Raw genomic sequence first — 16,610 nt, 5'->3', positions numbered from 1 at the left:
GACATGCAGACAAAATACAATTTTGTTTTATTTGAAAGATTTGGTGTTTTATAGTGTCCCCAGCGCTTGTCTGGCAGCAAACAATGCTTTATTCACTGAGAAATCAAACAATTTAAGCCAAAATTTTGATTCTTCCGCTAAATCATGTTCTTCGTGACGTATGCGATGGCGTATCAAGAGCAAGTGTTCAAGCGAACGTTAGTGCGCTGTTTAGCCTGCAGCTAACTCCGAAACGCCTTCTGTATGGTCAATCCCCCTGGATGGCGCCACCATACCGTCAGGGTCGCTGTCCGCACTCGCTTTGTTTCTGACTGTATTTGAACCTGCTTGTTTTTGTTTCGGTTGGTAGTAATCGTTTCCCGAAACATTGGGTATGCTGGACCAACAGGGTAACGTAAGACAATGTCGCTTACGCCAATGGCCAGTGTCGTGTGAGCTCACCCGAAAGCGCCGGATTGTTGCGCAGCTATAACAAGCATAGTGCGCGCAGTGCCAACAGCAGCAGGCAAAGATGCCTCTATGTTTACGTGTACTTTCGTACCCACACCATTCTTACCGTTATAAAACGAATATGCATCACATTTAAGAGCAAAATAGCTCGTTCTGCAAGCTTATAAGCGCTGCCTAACTTGGGTTTGCTTTTGCCGGCCTCAGCCAATCGCACAGCTGCCCATAATACGTCATACATTCTGGTGCGGGAAATTAGCTAGTTGGTTGCTTGGCCATTCTCTTTTTTTCCTAATTATATAGCCCATTTGAGTGAAGTTTGCGTTCAAAGTGGTGTCAGTGTTATTCTAATGAGGCAGTCTTTCAAATCAACCAAACGTGTTTTTTGTCTGCATGGTCCCTTTTAAGTACGATCCCTTGATTCCCTTGTGCATATATTATTCTTAACCATTTACAACTACAAGGTGTTGCAAAATGAACTTAGCCCCTTTAAACCTTTTTTTTTTATAAAAGCCTCTCGTTTGACTGCCCTCTAACTTTCATTAACGTTGAATTTTATGTTATAATTTGTTTGACATCAAGAATCTTTATTGAATTTCTTCAGTTACTGACAAATCAAATAAGAAATATTTCTCTTAAGGTAACCTCGGAAGCTTCCAACAGTGAACCAACGCCGATAATCCTCGATAAAACAAAACGCTTTAACTTTCACAAACTTTTCGATTTGGCTAAAACGAAGATCAGCCGTATTACTGCATCATTCGTTTACCAGCCATTGAGGCCGGTGTTTCCACAATCGATAATTATTTTCATTCGACTTCTAAATATAACCACTTCAGTGCAGCCCCAACCTTGGTGTCAAAAAATTATATCATGAAACGCGACCTCCGCACAAAATGTGTGCCCAACTGAGCGGGCGGTATACTCAGCAAAGGTTTTAAAGTGGCTCAGTTGCTGTTGCGACACCCTCTAAAACCTAGCGTGCAGTGTTTATACATCTTCAAAACCTGGAATCCTCTGCTTACTTGTACCGAAAACTCTTTTGCAATAGCCTAGCAGGCAAACTGTATGAACTAAAAGCTCCGGCGCCCCATCGCTTCCATCTGAGCGGAACACTGTTACGAACCATATCCATGATAACGTTGCGGGGGTTCGTGCTATGGCTTACGCGTTCGACGATCTCATGGCACTTCGTAGGAAAACAGCGCGGAAATGAGACTAAAGAAGAGATTTGCCCCACAAAAGCGCTTATGAACAACTCAGCGTGTCTTATTGCGGCAGAAAAACTAGCAGGAAAGCTGAGACAGAATAAACATAACATATTTTCCGGTTCCTAAACGCGTCCGTTAGTGAACCGTTGATATCGCTTCTTGGGATTTTCTACACTTGTCATGCTGTTTGACGCTGTTTCCAGGCGCATCAGATGGCATGTTGTTGCGCTCTGCCATTACAATTTTACCCCTTCTTTCTAGCTTTATTGTACATGTTTTTCTGCGACAATAAACTGCGCTGCGTTTGTGTAGTGTGAATGCTTTCTTTTGTCCTGTCTTTCCTTTCAAGTGCCACGTGTCAACTGGCCCTTCTGCAATCCTGTAGCGCGACACATAAACAAATCCTAGAATGGTTATCAAGGCTAGAATGGTTATCAAGAATGGTTATCAAGAAAAGGTTTTCCCAATTTTAGACAGTTTTTTTTAGGCAGTTCTGCCTGGCAAATGTCAGCCCCTGAGGTAAGTTGTTGAGTTTCCTGTTTTACATACATAAAGAAAATTACGTATTGGAGTATAACCTAAATTACCTTAAAAATAATTTTCTGCTGGAGGTTAGAGTAACGCGCCTTTTCACGTGAAGTTCGTGCACAGTCTATGGCGTTCAACCGATGTTGAGGTGGATCGCCTTAGCGGACCTCAACCTCAACAGGAAGACTCAGGTTGAGTTTAGCTGAAAAAATTATCTAAATTAACAGGTGAGGTTAGAGCTAGTGGGGTTACCAGCACACCTGCGCCCACGACTTGATGTCAAGGTAACTTTGAGCGATAATATTACATCAAGACGCAAGATATTCATCAAGTTAGCCTAAAGTCATTCAGTTAAGTCATTTAAAAAGTAAAAAGCTTATATCTTCAAGTTATACAAAAATTTTGTATTTGAGACTTCCGCAAAACCTTCAGGCTACACGGAGAACTTCACGTTACGTTGTGACCACAGTTCTGTCCAGTCTACAAGTCCTGATACATGACAACTAAAAATGCTTGATAGCCATTTTAGCTAATGAAGTAGGACGCCGTAACTTCATATATAAATTTTTTGAGCCGGTTGTTTCCATGTTTAATAAAAAGAAGCAAACGCTTGACTCAAAATTAAACGACAGCTTTCCGTGATAGCCTTCCTTTTGTCGTGATGGTGGTGCTGTTGCGGCCGCAGCAATTTCGTATGGCGCGCCATACCAGGACTTCAGTTGGGAGTTTTGTCCTCGACGGCACTATAGCATATGTAAGGAGCAATTCAGTAGCAATGTAGCTTACCTGCGCGGAACCTGTTGTGCAGGGTGCTGTTGTAGTTGAGTATGGTGGTGTATTTAGCCACCCTAGTCATGTTGCCCCACAGCGGGAGGGCCCAGTCAGGGATCTTCAGATTACGGTTCCTCTGTGGACAAGGAGAAATGAGAAATGAACGGCGGTCGGGTAAGTGCACGAGAGAGAGATAGACGAAGTCGTAGCCTTTTACGCGTTTTTACGCCTGCAGGCTAACATTTGCACCAACACTGACTACATCATTCGCCTCGAAACCAATCCCTCCTCGAGCGCTCTTATCAGGGCCCGATTATCTGCAGGCTCCAGCGAAGCACTAAATAATCGGAAGACATTGTGCGGGCCGCATTCACTAGCGCCGATCCTGTTAGCGCTCGTCCTGGCGTTTTCTATTTTTATGCTACGTCCAGGCTGCTGGCGCAACAGCCATACCATGACTATAGGCGTAAGAAACGGCATTTCGCGCAATTCGGTTGGCTGAGACGTGAGGTGACATCAGAATTTAAACATATCACGACAGTTCCGACACCAGTACGAACGGGGCCTACTGCACAGATATTATGGTAACTGTCAGATATTGCAGCATTAATAAAGGAACCGGACGGGTTCATGTAACTACGACGTTGGTTGGTCAAAAGTAGTGGGTGCAAACTTTAATTTTGATTATCTAGATCCAGCCCCATTCTTGGATATTAAATATGTTCACTGATAAGATAGCGGTATCTTAGGATGGTTAGGTTAGGATGGGACTGTAAATTACGCAATCGTCTGCAAAAAAGACGGATGTTAGATTAGCAAGAGTGATGTAGGTCATTAATTTAGATTAGCGAGAGTAATGGTCCGCAGGAGGACCCCACAACGAACGGGATAAACAGTAAGGGTGCGAATTAACGTAGACAAACTATTATCGGTAGGGTGAGACATTTTATAGTCCATCAAGAACAGCCGGATAAAGGATTAAGCTGGGGTAAGACATTTTATAGTCCATCAAGAACAGCCTGGTAAAGGATTAAGCGCCAAAGTTTGGGCATAAGGCGGACGCGGGGTACTTAATTGGTGTCATTTCCAAGTCCATGAAGACGGCGTCGACGGAGATGTTACCGTGAAAATAAGTGAGGAGGCAGTCACAGAAAAGAGGGCAAGTTATCACAAAATAGGCCTTTGCAAAAAACTGTGCTGATTTGGATGAAAGAAGTTTGCAGATGATAGGACGGAAACTGTGGGAATACAATACATGTTTCTTAATGTTATAGCATACACCGAGAATACAAATTGGACGATAGTTAGATGAAGATCGGTCGCTTTGAAAAACGTAGGGACCTTCCGATACGCTCGTTTTTATCTTGTATCAAGTCACTGATGTGTTTAGTATTGTTCAGAATTTTAGCATTGATGTCCTCAGTTCCTATAGCATTCGAGTTCGACAATGATCCTGTCACGTTAGCTATACGTGAGGGCAAAACTTGACACTTTGAATATGATAGGGCAGTTGTCCCAGAAATAAATTTGGTTCAACAGATCTGGCTTAATCATGTTCCAAAAGCACTTATGGTCATCCTTCAGGACTGAAGGGAAAACAGTGGAAAAGAAATTTTGTTTAGCGTTGATCAGCAATGTGTTATATTCATTTTCCCACGTGATCTTAGGCGCACAAATGTTAGCAGTTCGAAATCGGCGCTCTTTCAAAGATTTTATTTCCTCAGAAGTTTGATTGATTGTATGGTTGAACGCGCCGACGCAACACAGGCGATGAGGCGCGCCGTAATGGAGGGCTCCGGATTAGTTTTGACCACCTGGGGATCTTTAACGTGCGCCGAAATCTCGTACACACGGGCGTTTTTGCTTTTCGCCTCCATCAGAAAAGCGGGCGCCGCGGCCGGGAATCGAACCCGCGACTTCGTGGTCAGCAGCGCAAATTTCCTCAGAAGCACGAGGAGGCAGGCTGCGACTAAACGCTACAAAGCCTGACAGAGGCCCCAGCCTTCTTTGGTACAGTGCAATGAAGAAGCAAAATCAAACAAGCTGGAAATTCGAATGTTTAAGCAATAAAAATACATTTAGTTATTTATTTAGTCGTTTATTACTTTAATTGTCTTATTTTACCTGTTATGTAGTCGTTTAGTGCGGTGTTTAACCATGGAGATTGCAGTCTATTATTAAATATGATAGTGGGGATGTAGGTAATATTTAAACGCTGCATTTCGAACCCATAGATTTTTTCAATTCGATTCGACGGAGCGGAGAAAAAGGTTCGGTATGAAGCTGTAGGAAAAGTGGTTGGGTATGCGAGCGATGATGGTGCAATCACTTTTATGGTAAAGTGTAAGGCTTTCTCTTTTTTTTTCTTTTAGCGTGAAAAGCTCCTAGGCTACTTCACCATCTTTCTCGTGCCATCGACCAATGACCTTGAAACTGTCAACTCTCATTGGGCAACGACCTCAACGCCAGGCACGCGGAAACGCTGAAATGTGGGAAGCTGGATTGGGTGTTGTTGGAGTGGTTTGAATCTGTCTGCCTGGGAGGGGGAGGTAACCGAGTTATACAAATGACATCAAGAAGCCGGAGCGCAGGGAGGAAGGAAAATCGAGATAGGCGGAGCATTGACGTCATAGCAGAGGAAGCAAGCCCAGCGCACGCGCGTCGTTATTGGCGGGGCACCGACGTCTAACGCCAGTATTGCATGTGCAACGCAACTGTTGAGTGATTTGCCGTGATTTTCTTTTTACTGTGCATGGCGTATAGCAGACGAAAACGTGGCATATGGGCTGTGATTACGTCGAGGATGTTCGAGTAATGGTATGTGAAGCGGGTGAGGTGCGTTACAATTTTCGGTAGCCCGGAAGTTAGGCGAGTGCTTACGGATCCAGATGCAGCGTTATTATTGACCAAAGTGAAGGATAGTTCAGTGCAGTGGATAGACGGGAAGATAAAACAACCGATGAAAAAAATGATCGTGCGGACAAGTATTTGTTAATGGGTCTTAAAAATCGTGAATAAGCGATATGAAGTAATCGTCAGCGCTTGGGGGGCGATAGCGGATTCCAATTAAAACTTGTGGTAATTAAGCATTGCAACAAAGCCAAATAATTTCAAGTGGGCCTAAAACGTTTACACGGGAGCAATGGAGTCAAAGATCTGTGGCCGTTATGACAATCCCGCCCCGTAGGCTATCTGGTTGATATTTTGCGAAAAATACAAAATTAGTGAGGGAAGGAAGAATTTCGGAGTCTAGAACAGATGAGTTTAACCATATTTCAGTTCAAAGAATGACGTACAGGAAGACGAGTGGCTAGATGGAATAAGGAATCGCGTTTGATAATAACGTTACTTATATCTGTGAATGTGGAGACAGCAACGAAGTTGAGTTTGCCAAGTTTTTACGTTGAGAACACCGCTACGCGCTTCACTCGATGATCTTTCGCGCCGAGTAATTATGCACCCAGGGTTTCTTGTTGAAGGTTAAGTTGTCATGCTGAAGCTCGAATTATTTGTTGTGGGCCCTGCTAACCTTAACTAGAGCGTTATAAATACGAGCTCTATAGAAACCAAATTTAAAAAAAAAGTCAATCGACTCACTACCTTCCAACAGGTTTAACAATGAATTGTTCGGAACGGCGTGCACAATGCAGTCGTGCAGGCAGCATAAAAAGCATTCGACCGATAAGTTTAATATTATCCCCGCAAAGGAATTAACATATGTTTAGTCACTGAATTGGTTCAAAAATTCAGAATGGGCTTACACGCCCCAAAGAGACAACCTGGGCTAAGAGGCGGGCCCCAGTGCCAAAATAAGGATTAATTTATATAAGCTATGACTCTTTATCGCCGCTCGCACGCCAAAATCTCGACACACGGGCGATTCGTTTTTCATCATCAGAGGGAATGAATCATTCTAGCTGTTTGTCTGCTGATTTCTTTAGCATAACAATGATCGATTCGCAACGGCAATTTTTATCACGTCTAAACAAATCCTTCATGCATTTCGTTCAGCGCCTTGCTTACCTCAATGGTCAACGTATCCAGCAGATCCCGGACGCTGACCCAATCCGTCATTTTTTTCCCAGAGAGTTGCTGAAGCGTCCTCATCAAATTCTGCAAAAAAAAAAAAAAAAAAATGATCCCCCCCGGCATTGCAACCCATGATGTGCCTATACGTCCTTATCAAGCCTACTGTCTCTTGACACTCGCCCTTGTAATTCATTTTATTCCGGTGAAAACTGGATGTCGTTCGTATTAATCGCGACAACAAGCTATACAGCATCGCCCACAAGAAAATCAACGCATTTTGCGCACACATGGGGCCGGTAAAGAAACCCAACATGTGACGGATGATGTGCGATGACCTCCTTTTTTATGGTTGAAAACGTTGAATAACAAAGTCTTCATGGGCTCAACTAACTGTTTTTTTTTCTAAATAAATAGAGGAATCCCAAAGTTAACTAAGACAATGAAACCTTTGGAACTAGTTGCAGCTGTGTGGCCGCAGAAAAAAAACTGTGCAGGTTGCTATATATGTGCCGTCTTATGGCTGCGTTTAAAGCGGGCTCCAGTCATTTCCCATCTAAATGCTGTGTTCTCCCAAAGGCCCAGAAAAGCGACTCAAACATGGCATTAATACATTTTCGTGCATAAGATTGTTTCCATGGTCAAGAAAACCCACAAAGACAGATTGTTTTTCCCTTTCGCAAAGTATACCTTTCGGTGTTTTGTTAGCTTTATACCTACGGATGTTGCAAAATACATTTGCGAGCATAAATCGCGACCTGCATTTTATGCACTACCAACACATTTTCATAACTACTTAAATGCTAAGGGTGACTCTGTCGCGTCGAAAGGTTCCCACACTGTTTGCGAACGTTCCGGAAAATACGTAAAACACGAAACTTAGAGTATGTAAACGGTTCGATTAAGCGTCATGAGGTTCAAGAGCGAGGAGCTCCGTGGTGTGAAATTGTAGCACAAACGCCTCGCACAACTCACCGCGTTGCTTTCCATGACATGCTTGCCTTCTGGCGACTCGCGGATGCGTTCGAGCTCTTCATCATCTCTCGGACAAATTGCATCTTCGTACAGCAGCTGTAATACAAATTTAGGAACGAAGCGTTCACATTTCTGCGCGATCGCACGCCCACTTTTCGTGGAAGTGGACAACAGCGCATTCAGGCTGAATATAACCGGCCTGGTAGGTACATTGTTTTATATGCAACAACCACTCTCATTTCGGTTATTACAGCGGGTCCCGCAATATTTGTCCTCTACGGAAGTCAAATGAGTCGCTAGCTATGGGGTGAATCCCAGAAAGAGCAGATATGAAGTGCCTGGTTCTGGTTTACTCTGTGCAACGATCAAGCCGATTGGAAAGCACATGCCGAAGGCAAGCGCCGAATTAGAATCTGTTTTATTAAAAATACGCGGGAACTTCAAACCAGATATATTTGTATTAAATTATATCATGACTAAATGCTATTATATAAAAAAAACGATGCTTTAGTTCAGTACCGTCAGTGTATACGCTGAGTAAAAGATCGCTTGTGCCTCTTGGGGTTCGTGCAAAATTCTTCAGTGAGAAATATTAAAAGCAATAGCTTTTTTTGAGAACTGCCGTAAAATAGCTATTAGTCTATCCCCCTATATGTCGTTTAAATCACGCGAAAATATAAACAAGCCTTGAGGAGAAATAATAAATTCATTAGGGGTAGAAATATAAACCTGACTCTCGTTTTCAGAGCAAAGGAGAGCCGCCAGGGTGAAAACCAGGAACGCGCTGAAGAGATGCGGTAAGGGCGTGCTAAAGGGTCGCTGTAAAAGCCTGACAACACCTTGCAAACAATCAGGACCCTAGAAACATATAAGAAATCGAAGGAAATTGGGCACCGATGTCGCATTGGGGCGAGATTCGCAACGAAACAAACTTTCTTGTTGTTTTAGATTTATTTACTAGCTCTCGTTTTTTTTTTCCAAGTAAGTCCCTTGCTGCTTTACCTTTTATTATTTCTTGTGATGCTCTAATAAAACTTTTTATGCGCTTGTGTTGAACTATTCGTTCGCCTAACGTGCGCGTAGTGACTGTCATCGCCAAGACAAACATCTCTCGTTCGGGCCCCTCCCTATCCCACTATCGGGGTAGATCTGCGACACTAGACGTTCTGAATGCGGGAACTAGACGTTCTGAATGCTGCACTCACGCCATCCAAGTCGACGGGCATGGTTTGAATGGGAATGGGCTGCCAGTCCACCTCGCTGTTCCACACTTTCTTGTCCCGTGGTGGGTAGAGGCCGTACAGGTTGGTCTGGATGCTCTCCAGGCATCTGTCTCGGCCAGAGCTCCTCGCGCGCATCTGGTCGCAGAGAACGCAAGTTCTACGCTCACATAAAGTCACCGTAAATGATAAACATCAGGGCGTGTGCGTGGCGATCAAAGACTGTAACAAGACCTGTACTTTTTTGATTAGGCGAGATCTCACTCACGCTTTCTATTCAGTCATTCACTGCTTAGGCTCTAATCAAATGGCAAGGCAACCTAACGGTTTTCCGTCGGGTGTAGCGCATACAGTTGCCTGTAGCTGCGCTTACAGCAACAACCGCGACAGTAACATAAACGGCATAGACCACCATTTTTCCCGCCCCCTTCCTTTCAAGAACACAATATTTCTTTCAGCACTCCCCCCCCCCCCTCCCTCCCTCTTAGCCCATGCGAACAACGAAGTGTATTTAGCAGATGACAATGTAAGCAAACTTACTTCGCTGGGATCATACGTCAAGAAGTCTTCGTATTTCGTCCTGAGATACCGGCCAAGGTTGTACTGGTCATTTTTACCTTTCTGAAAGGAGATCAGCAATCATTTCACTTTTTTTTGCCCCGAAACGTGGCGCACTTTTTGTTCAGCCACCTTTTTAAAGCTCACTGATGTCGTCTGCAACGCAAAAACGCCCTGCAGGAAAGCCAACTTTCTCTGACGATGATGATGAATGATCGTGGGTGAAGTGAAAGAAAAAAAAAACGTTTCAGTGGAAGGAATCGAGCCTGGCCGGTGTCTATCCGATTGCTCCATTTCGACATGGTCGAAACTCAGTCCAAACTCATACGACAACAAAATATAATTCCTCACGAGAAAGCTTCGAGTTCAACCATCGTTGCCGTTAGACGGAGGGGTACCTGGTTTTTGTTTTAATTGTTACTCATAGTCCACCTACTTAAAAACTTGTCTTTGTAACGGAACCTTTCAAAGAAATTGGCTGTCATTCATATCGTTTCAGAAATTCTCGTCCGATACCTTGCCGATATTTTAGAGTTACAATCGTACACCATCATTTGAAGATGAATTTACTTTTTTATTATATATCATTTATATGCGCTATGTCACACCTCTTTTGCGGTTTCCTTTAAGCTAACTCCTATCTAGATAATGACACCGCATGACGCAAAAGGTTCTCGACCCGGCAGCAGGCATACAGCGAACTGTTGAGCGAAGGAAGAGTAGGGGGTATAGATCACCTCTAGATGGTTTCGTGCGTGTTCTCTTACACGATTAGGAAGCAATCTACGCTCTAAGACAATCATGCGGTTCAACTTCACCAGAATGCACTAGAGTGCCCAGTCCATGCAGCCAACATCTAAATTTCCGCGAATGACGACGTCGGGCATACGATGTGGCCCAAAAGTTCGGTATGCGCTGCGCCATCACCACTGCAAGCGTAACGTTCTGCGTTGCGCAGCGCCACAGCGTAGAGTCTCATTTTTGAGTGGAATGGTATGCATGTTGCTGTCACTCACTCAGTTTTCTTTGTTGGCGGTATGGATTGGTCACTTTCGGGCATTGAGGTGAATCTAAACCGTGGGATCTTGTCTTCGGGTGTATGTCTCACGAAGACAGCGAAACATTAGGCCATCTCATGGTAACTGTGACCACTATTCGCTGCTCCTAAGCTCAATTTAGGCTAAACTTGGAGGCAAATTCCCACGGCATTCCGGTTACATCCTGGGAATTGGTAGAATTGGTACCCCCTGCAGGACGCAGCATATACGCTGCTGTAAATAAAAACTGTTCCGTGAATTCAGCCGCAGGTTAACCCGCATTACTAAATGTTCGCGGCTGTAGATGAACTAAGGATAAATTAGATGCACAAGTAAAAATACCAACTGAGTGAAAACAATCAAGCAAGAAAGAAAACGTAGGCATTCACGCACTAGCGGGAAGTGTTAAGTGTGACAACCCCGAGAGTTTTGCATCATTTCGTCCACCATTCGAACCTCAGCTACGAACTACCGGCAGTTCAGTCTCGTTTCTGTTTGTTGTACATCAGCAATAGTTCGGTTAAAGGATGCGTCGATTCCTGCCACTCGCAGCACAGGGGTGTCGGCAATAGTACGCGAGGGGCTTGTTTCACCCGACAGTCCGTGGCCTCGTCATCGGGATGTGCGTAGAGCGAGGGTCTTCGATGCAACGAAGCGACAAAGAAGGCGCTTGCACTGCACTGGACGCGTCTCGTCTTGCATGCGGGGGTGACGGCAGCCGCGGAAGTTGCTCTAGGCGTCGTATGACGCGCGGTAATAGCGCGCTCCTCCGGCCTTACTGAAATATAATGCTGTAAAGTTTAAGGAGGGTCGCGGCCGACACGTATACGACGAGTGATTTATGCCCCCATTGCCAAACTTGCACCCCCCGCTGTCCTTCTCCGACTCCGCCGCTTTTTATAGCTTCTTTGTCTCCGCGCAATAATGCCGCTGCGACCGCTCCGTCGACAATGGGAAAAAGAAGGAGAGAGCGTGAGATTGGACAGGAATTGTGCGCGTGCGCGGAAAAAAGACAAAAAGCGCCTTCGAGGCAAGCACCGCTGAAGGCGTCGGAAGTGCTTTGGGGACAAATTTATCACTGCCGCCACCTCAGCCTGCTGTGACGCGCAACGTGCGAGTCGGTTCTCCGCCGTGGAAGGGCGTAATGTGACCTCGATGAGCCGCTGACCGACGAGAGGGAGATGGCGCAAGCCTTACCTTGCTGCCTCGCGGCAAAGCGTGCCAGCTAAAGTTCTGGCAGAGTCCTCGCTTCCTAATTACGACTCGGTTTGAAACCTTTAATTTTTTTGCTCCATAGCTGTGAAGACTGGCGTACATTTGTAAACTTTTTTGTCTGCTTCCTTTGTCCGTTTGCAGAATAGCCAGGATCCGTCCGTCGCGAACAGGGATCCCGTGAGTTAAGGAGGACGCTATTTAATTGTTTCAAACTTCGCAGCGGCGAGGTGCCTCCACTGTATCAGCAACTGATAGCTTGGCTGCGCCCCCCGTTGCAGGCAACAGAGTGGACGTATCCAGAGAAAATTCACGACAGTGAAACGACTCGTACGAAACTAAAGAACAGCGAGAACAGCTGCTGGAAATTTCAACCATTGCTTTTTAGCGTATGTGTTTGCAAATAAATTCAGCTGAAAGGTATGTCTACTCTTTTTATTTTTAGCGAACAAGTTTGCACCCAGCCGCCGCTGTGCAGCAGAAATTGTTTTTTTTATCTATTTCTTTGTTGAAGGCAGAGATGCACCAAATAACGTACGTGCGTGATGTGACCTAGTCCCTCCGGAAAGTCGCTTGGCGAATTCGGGTCGTTGGGATACAGTGATGTTGGCGTCCGGTCTCCATGCCGGAACATCTGCAAGAGTCAGAAAAAAAGACAGACGTATTTATATGATTGCAGGGTAGACTTCGTTTAATAAAGAGGCGTAGCGGCAGGCAAAAGTGGTCGGAACACTCTAAGGCAACCTTGCAGTTCATCTTCACCACAAAGCATTCGATTGGCCAATCCTTGCCGCCAACGATGAAATTCCCGCGAATGAGCTCGCGAAAATATCGCTCTGCGCTGTAGTATCACGCAGTGGAGGCGTGAAGTTCTGCACTCTGCAGTACCACAGCGCACATCGTATTTTTGACTTAAATCGTGCGCGCGTTTCTGTCATTCGCCGAACTTTTGTTGGCGACATGAATTGGTAGCAGGAGAACACTGTGGTGAAGCTGAACCACGCGATCGCCACAGAGAGTAGGAAGATTAAAACTTTCCCGAGCGTTCCAAGCTAGGTGCTGCCGTCACCCTGAAATGACATGCACGTGTGAAATTCCCGTAAGCGACAATAGGCGCTAAGTGAAACCATTTGTGTCCGCTCGCTTAAAAGCATTCAGAGAAGTTGAATTAGGCGCACTCAGAGCAACAGAACTGGGCGGGCGAAGCCGTTCGTCGTAACAATCTCCCGTCTCGCGCGTCATTCAGAACGTTTGAGGCGGCATCTGAATTGTAAAAAAGTGTGGCGAGCCCGATACGCTGTCTGCGCGAGCCACGGGACGGTTCGGGGAACGCGTCGGCCCGTCGGCTTAGAACAACCCGTCCGCTGCTGTTCGTCGGAGAAGGGTTCGGACACCCGGCACCGAACCTTGGGACTGCGATTACTCAATGAAAGAACCACAAGGCGCCAATGAAGGCGCTCTTTTCAGCGCGTAGAGCGCATGACGAACGAGCTGCCGCTGAATGCCAGCACGCGCGGCGGTCTCGCCTTCGCTCGTATTTCACACCCTGCCGCCATCAGGCGTCAGCGCGCGGCCATGCACAAGCGCTGCTGCTCACAGCCAATGCCTTCGCGGATGCGCGACGCTTCATTTGAACTATTGCCGACAACGCGCGGACCACTTCGAGTGCCGACGGCCAGTTAACGGCCGGAACATCGAATCAGGCGAGGATAGCTGAGTGGCGATTCCGATGTTACCGGCTTGAGCCGATGAATGCCAAGCACGATACGGAACGTCGCGCACGATCAAGGGCAGGAAGATGGCACGTCAAGCCTTATATGAGGGAAACCCAATAGGGCAATTATTATAACAAAAATCCCACAGTATGGAACGGCTTGCTGTTTGCTTAAACTCCCTTTGCCAAACTTGGACCTTAACGCTCCGATGCTCCACCTTGTCTGTGAGACGCAGGCTAACTTACCACGGGTATTTTATTCATGGCGTTAAACGACATCAACAAAAGAGTTGCATAGCAGTTATAGCGACATGACACGTATCGATTACGCACGCACATGGCCATAACAGGGATGTTTCATCTGGCATTCGATAAATCGGCAATCGCGTTGTGTTTTCATTCTATGTGAGTACCAATTCGCGTAATTTGATGACGGCACTAATGGCTAGTCCTTTCAACTTCTGGCATACGTGACAGCTGTCCTTTTCCTTTGCGCCTGCCTTTGCAATGTACGAGCATTATTTATCCCACACACACACACACGCGCACACGCAAACAAACATACACACGTCTTTCCGAAAATCGGGCAAGCGTCACGCGACAACATCGCTGCAAGCTGGGTATCAGACGATTCATCACAACAAACGTAGCCGCGATAACCTCATTTCGGCGCGGTCGAGTTCATCTTGCAAAATATAAAGCTTCTAACAAGCTTGGAGCCACCGTCCACTGATTGAAAATAGGAAAATAAAAGTCGTTTTGCTCCCGAAGAAAAACCCTGTCCCCAAATGGGCTTATTCAAGCCGAGAGCGTTTTGTTTCGCCTACGTATACGAAGTTGTAGTTTGCACAGGAGACCCCGTGGGCTGTTCTGAGGAACCTTTTCTTTAGGAGCTTGTATGTTACGAGGATCGGCGTGGGTCTCAGCGTCTTCACACATACTGCAAGAGCCTGTAACTCACCAGGTAGGAGGCCTTATTCGCGCGGTCATGGCTCCAAGAACGCGATGATGATGCGATGATGATAGATTGCACACCCAGAAGACGGCGGTTGTCCGCACGCTAAAACTTACAGCTTCTCACACTTACCCCCCCTTCGGACTCTCTCTCTCTCTCTCTCTCTCTCTCTCTCTCTCTCTCTCTCTCTCTCTCTCTCTCTCTCTCTCTCTCTCTCTCTCTCTGACGAAACAAGGCTCCCGTGCGGGAGCCGAAACGTCTTTCAAGTTTTTTTCTCTTTCATTGCTTGGTCGGTGCCCTCTTTCTCTCTCAAATGTATGTACCCTCCCGACCAGAAGGGCGTCCGTCAAACCCTTGACTATTTGATTCCACACTTCGTCTGCGCTGTCACTAAGCGCAGTACAAGCTTGACGCTCTGCACTGTGCCGTGCCACAGCGCGGATCACGCTTTTAATGCGTACGCGTTCTTTGCCGACTGCCCAAGCCGCGAAAGGTATAATACCTTGTGTCTGCACAAAAATGCGTAACTGTCGAAGTTAAGACATCTAATCGTTTAAATAATGTAAATGTACGATATTTGTCGGAGAAAAAAAAATAGTGTCATTCTACTCTGTGAAGGCGGATGACCAGCGGACCTTTTTGTGGGTTACTGGTTGGCCAGAAGCTTTTAGCGGGAAGCCTTCAGCGGAATTGTAGCCACTCCGACGGGTTGAGTTTTCCGTCTTACGCTCGGTGGTCTCCTACCGCTGCCGCGTTCGCGCCCATTGCCACCCATTCTTCTTCGTAAGTGATCTTCACTGTGCCACTCACAACGCGGAAAAGCCCGCTTAGCTTACACCGATCTCCTTAAAATTAGCTTCCTTTCAAAACACAAATGCATTGCTAGACAGACATCTCTTAGGGGTAATATACGCCATCTTGTATCAATATATGAAGCTCCCCATGCAAGCAGGCGCCCGAAGGGAGAGGGTGTGCTGAAGTGAGGAGAAGGAGAGAGACGTTTCTGGGCCTATGTGCGAAATAAAACAGGCGAGTTAGCCTATAACAGCTCCGGCTTAACAATTTATACAAAAATAAATAACTGAACACGCATTACAGAAGTCACAAAGGTCTGTCAAATCTGCCGCGCTCACGCGATGAAGACAAAGATTGAAAAACCAAAAACCAACACAAACAATGAAGTCGTGAAAAAAAACATCTTCTCTAGGTGGTATCCGAGCCCGTGTCCTCCAGAATACCGGTCTGGTGCGATACCAACTACGCTACCGTCGAGGCTGTGCTCCGTCCACTTTCTTGGGTATTGATGTTAAGGTAAATGTTTCCTGGCTTGGGGTGGTTGGCAGTGCCACTCCCACTACTCGGGGTAAAGGGGACCTTCTCTTTTATCCTCTGGGCTGTTACTCGAGCGTCTATGACGTCTCGAGAGTGGCCGACCAGCACTGAACCCTCTTAAGCTACCTATGGCACCAAGACTGCCAGAGCAGAGGCCCTCGCTATGTATGTAGCGATTCAGAATGGAAAATGAGGGGCTCGCTCGTTGAACGAGGGCTAGCAGTCAAGAAAGCCAAGGAAGGAAAAGGGAAAAGGTGGTAAGTAACAGATATAGTTTTTGAAAAGTTATAAATATAGGAAGTGGAGAAAACCCCGCTCGCCGGGTGGGATCCGAACCCACAACCTCTAGAACACCGGACTGGATTCTGATCCCACCCGGCAAGCATGTTTTTCTCACTTTCTATCTTTCTAACATTGTCTTTCCCCCTGGCCTTCCTTGGCGTTCTTACTGCTAGTCCTTATTTCTGTCTCTCTCTCTCTCTCTCTCTCTATATATATATATATATATATATATATATATATATATATATATATATATATATATATATATATATAGACTGAAAAGATAAAAACTCACACAGAGCGCGAAAAAAATAAGGTTAGTAGAGACAGAGACAAACGAGA

At 45.8% G+C, this 16,610-nt stretch overlaps 1 protein-coding gene and 1 long non-coding RNA gene across 2 annotated transcripts in view; one reads left to right on the top strand and one right to left on the bottom strand.

Annotated features, from left to right (window-relative positions):
• Positions 1–16,610, top strand: part of LOC144172253 (uncharacterized) — a 227,772-nt gene that overhangs the window by 144,703 nt on the left and 66,459 nt on the right. The window lies entirely within an intron of this gene.
• The window catches only part of LOC144155308 (testicular acid phosphatase homolog), a 30,112-nt gene that overhangs the window by 6,099 nt on the left and 7,403 nt on the right, over positions 1–16,610 (bottom strand). The window contains exons 2-7 of the mRNA XM_077686656.1: positions 12,524–12,619; positions 9,719–9,799; positions 9,164–9,316; positions 7,959–8,054; positions 6,981–7,070; positions 2,973–3,093 (exon numbers count right to left, since the gene is read on the bottom strand). Of these exons, the coding sequence (XP_077542782.1) occupies positions 2,973–3,093; positions 6,981–7,070; positions 7,959–8,054; positions 9,164–9,316; positions 9,719–9,799; positions 12,524–12,619 (637 nt within the window). The remainder of the gene's footprint in view (positions 1–2,972; positions 3,094–6,980; positions 7,071–7,958; positions 8,055–9,163; positions 9,317–9,718; positions 9,800–12,523; positions 12,620–16,610) is intronic.

This window comes from Haemaphysalis longicornis, unplaced genomic scaffold, assembly GCF_048455015.1.
Source record: "Haemaphysalis longicornis isolate Haplotype H1 unplaced genomic scaffold, Haemaphysalis longicornis Haplotype H1 scaffold_1, whole genome shotgun sequence".
Classification (NCBI taxonomy): Eukaryota; Metazoa; Arthropoda; class Arachnida; order Ixodida; family Ixodidae; genus Haemaphysalis; species Haemaphysalis longicornis.
Note: the sequence above shows the minus strand (reverse complement) of the source record. Positions and strands in the feature narration are given on the sequence as shown.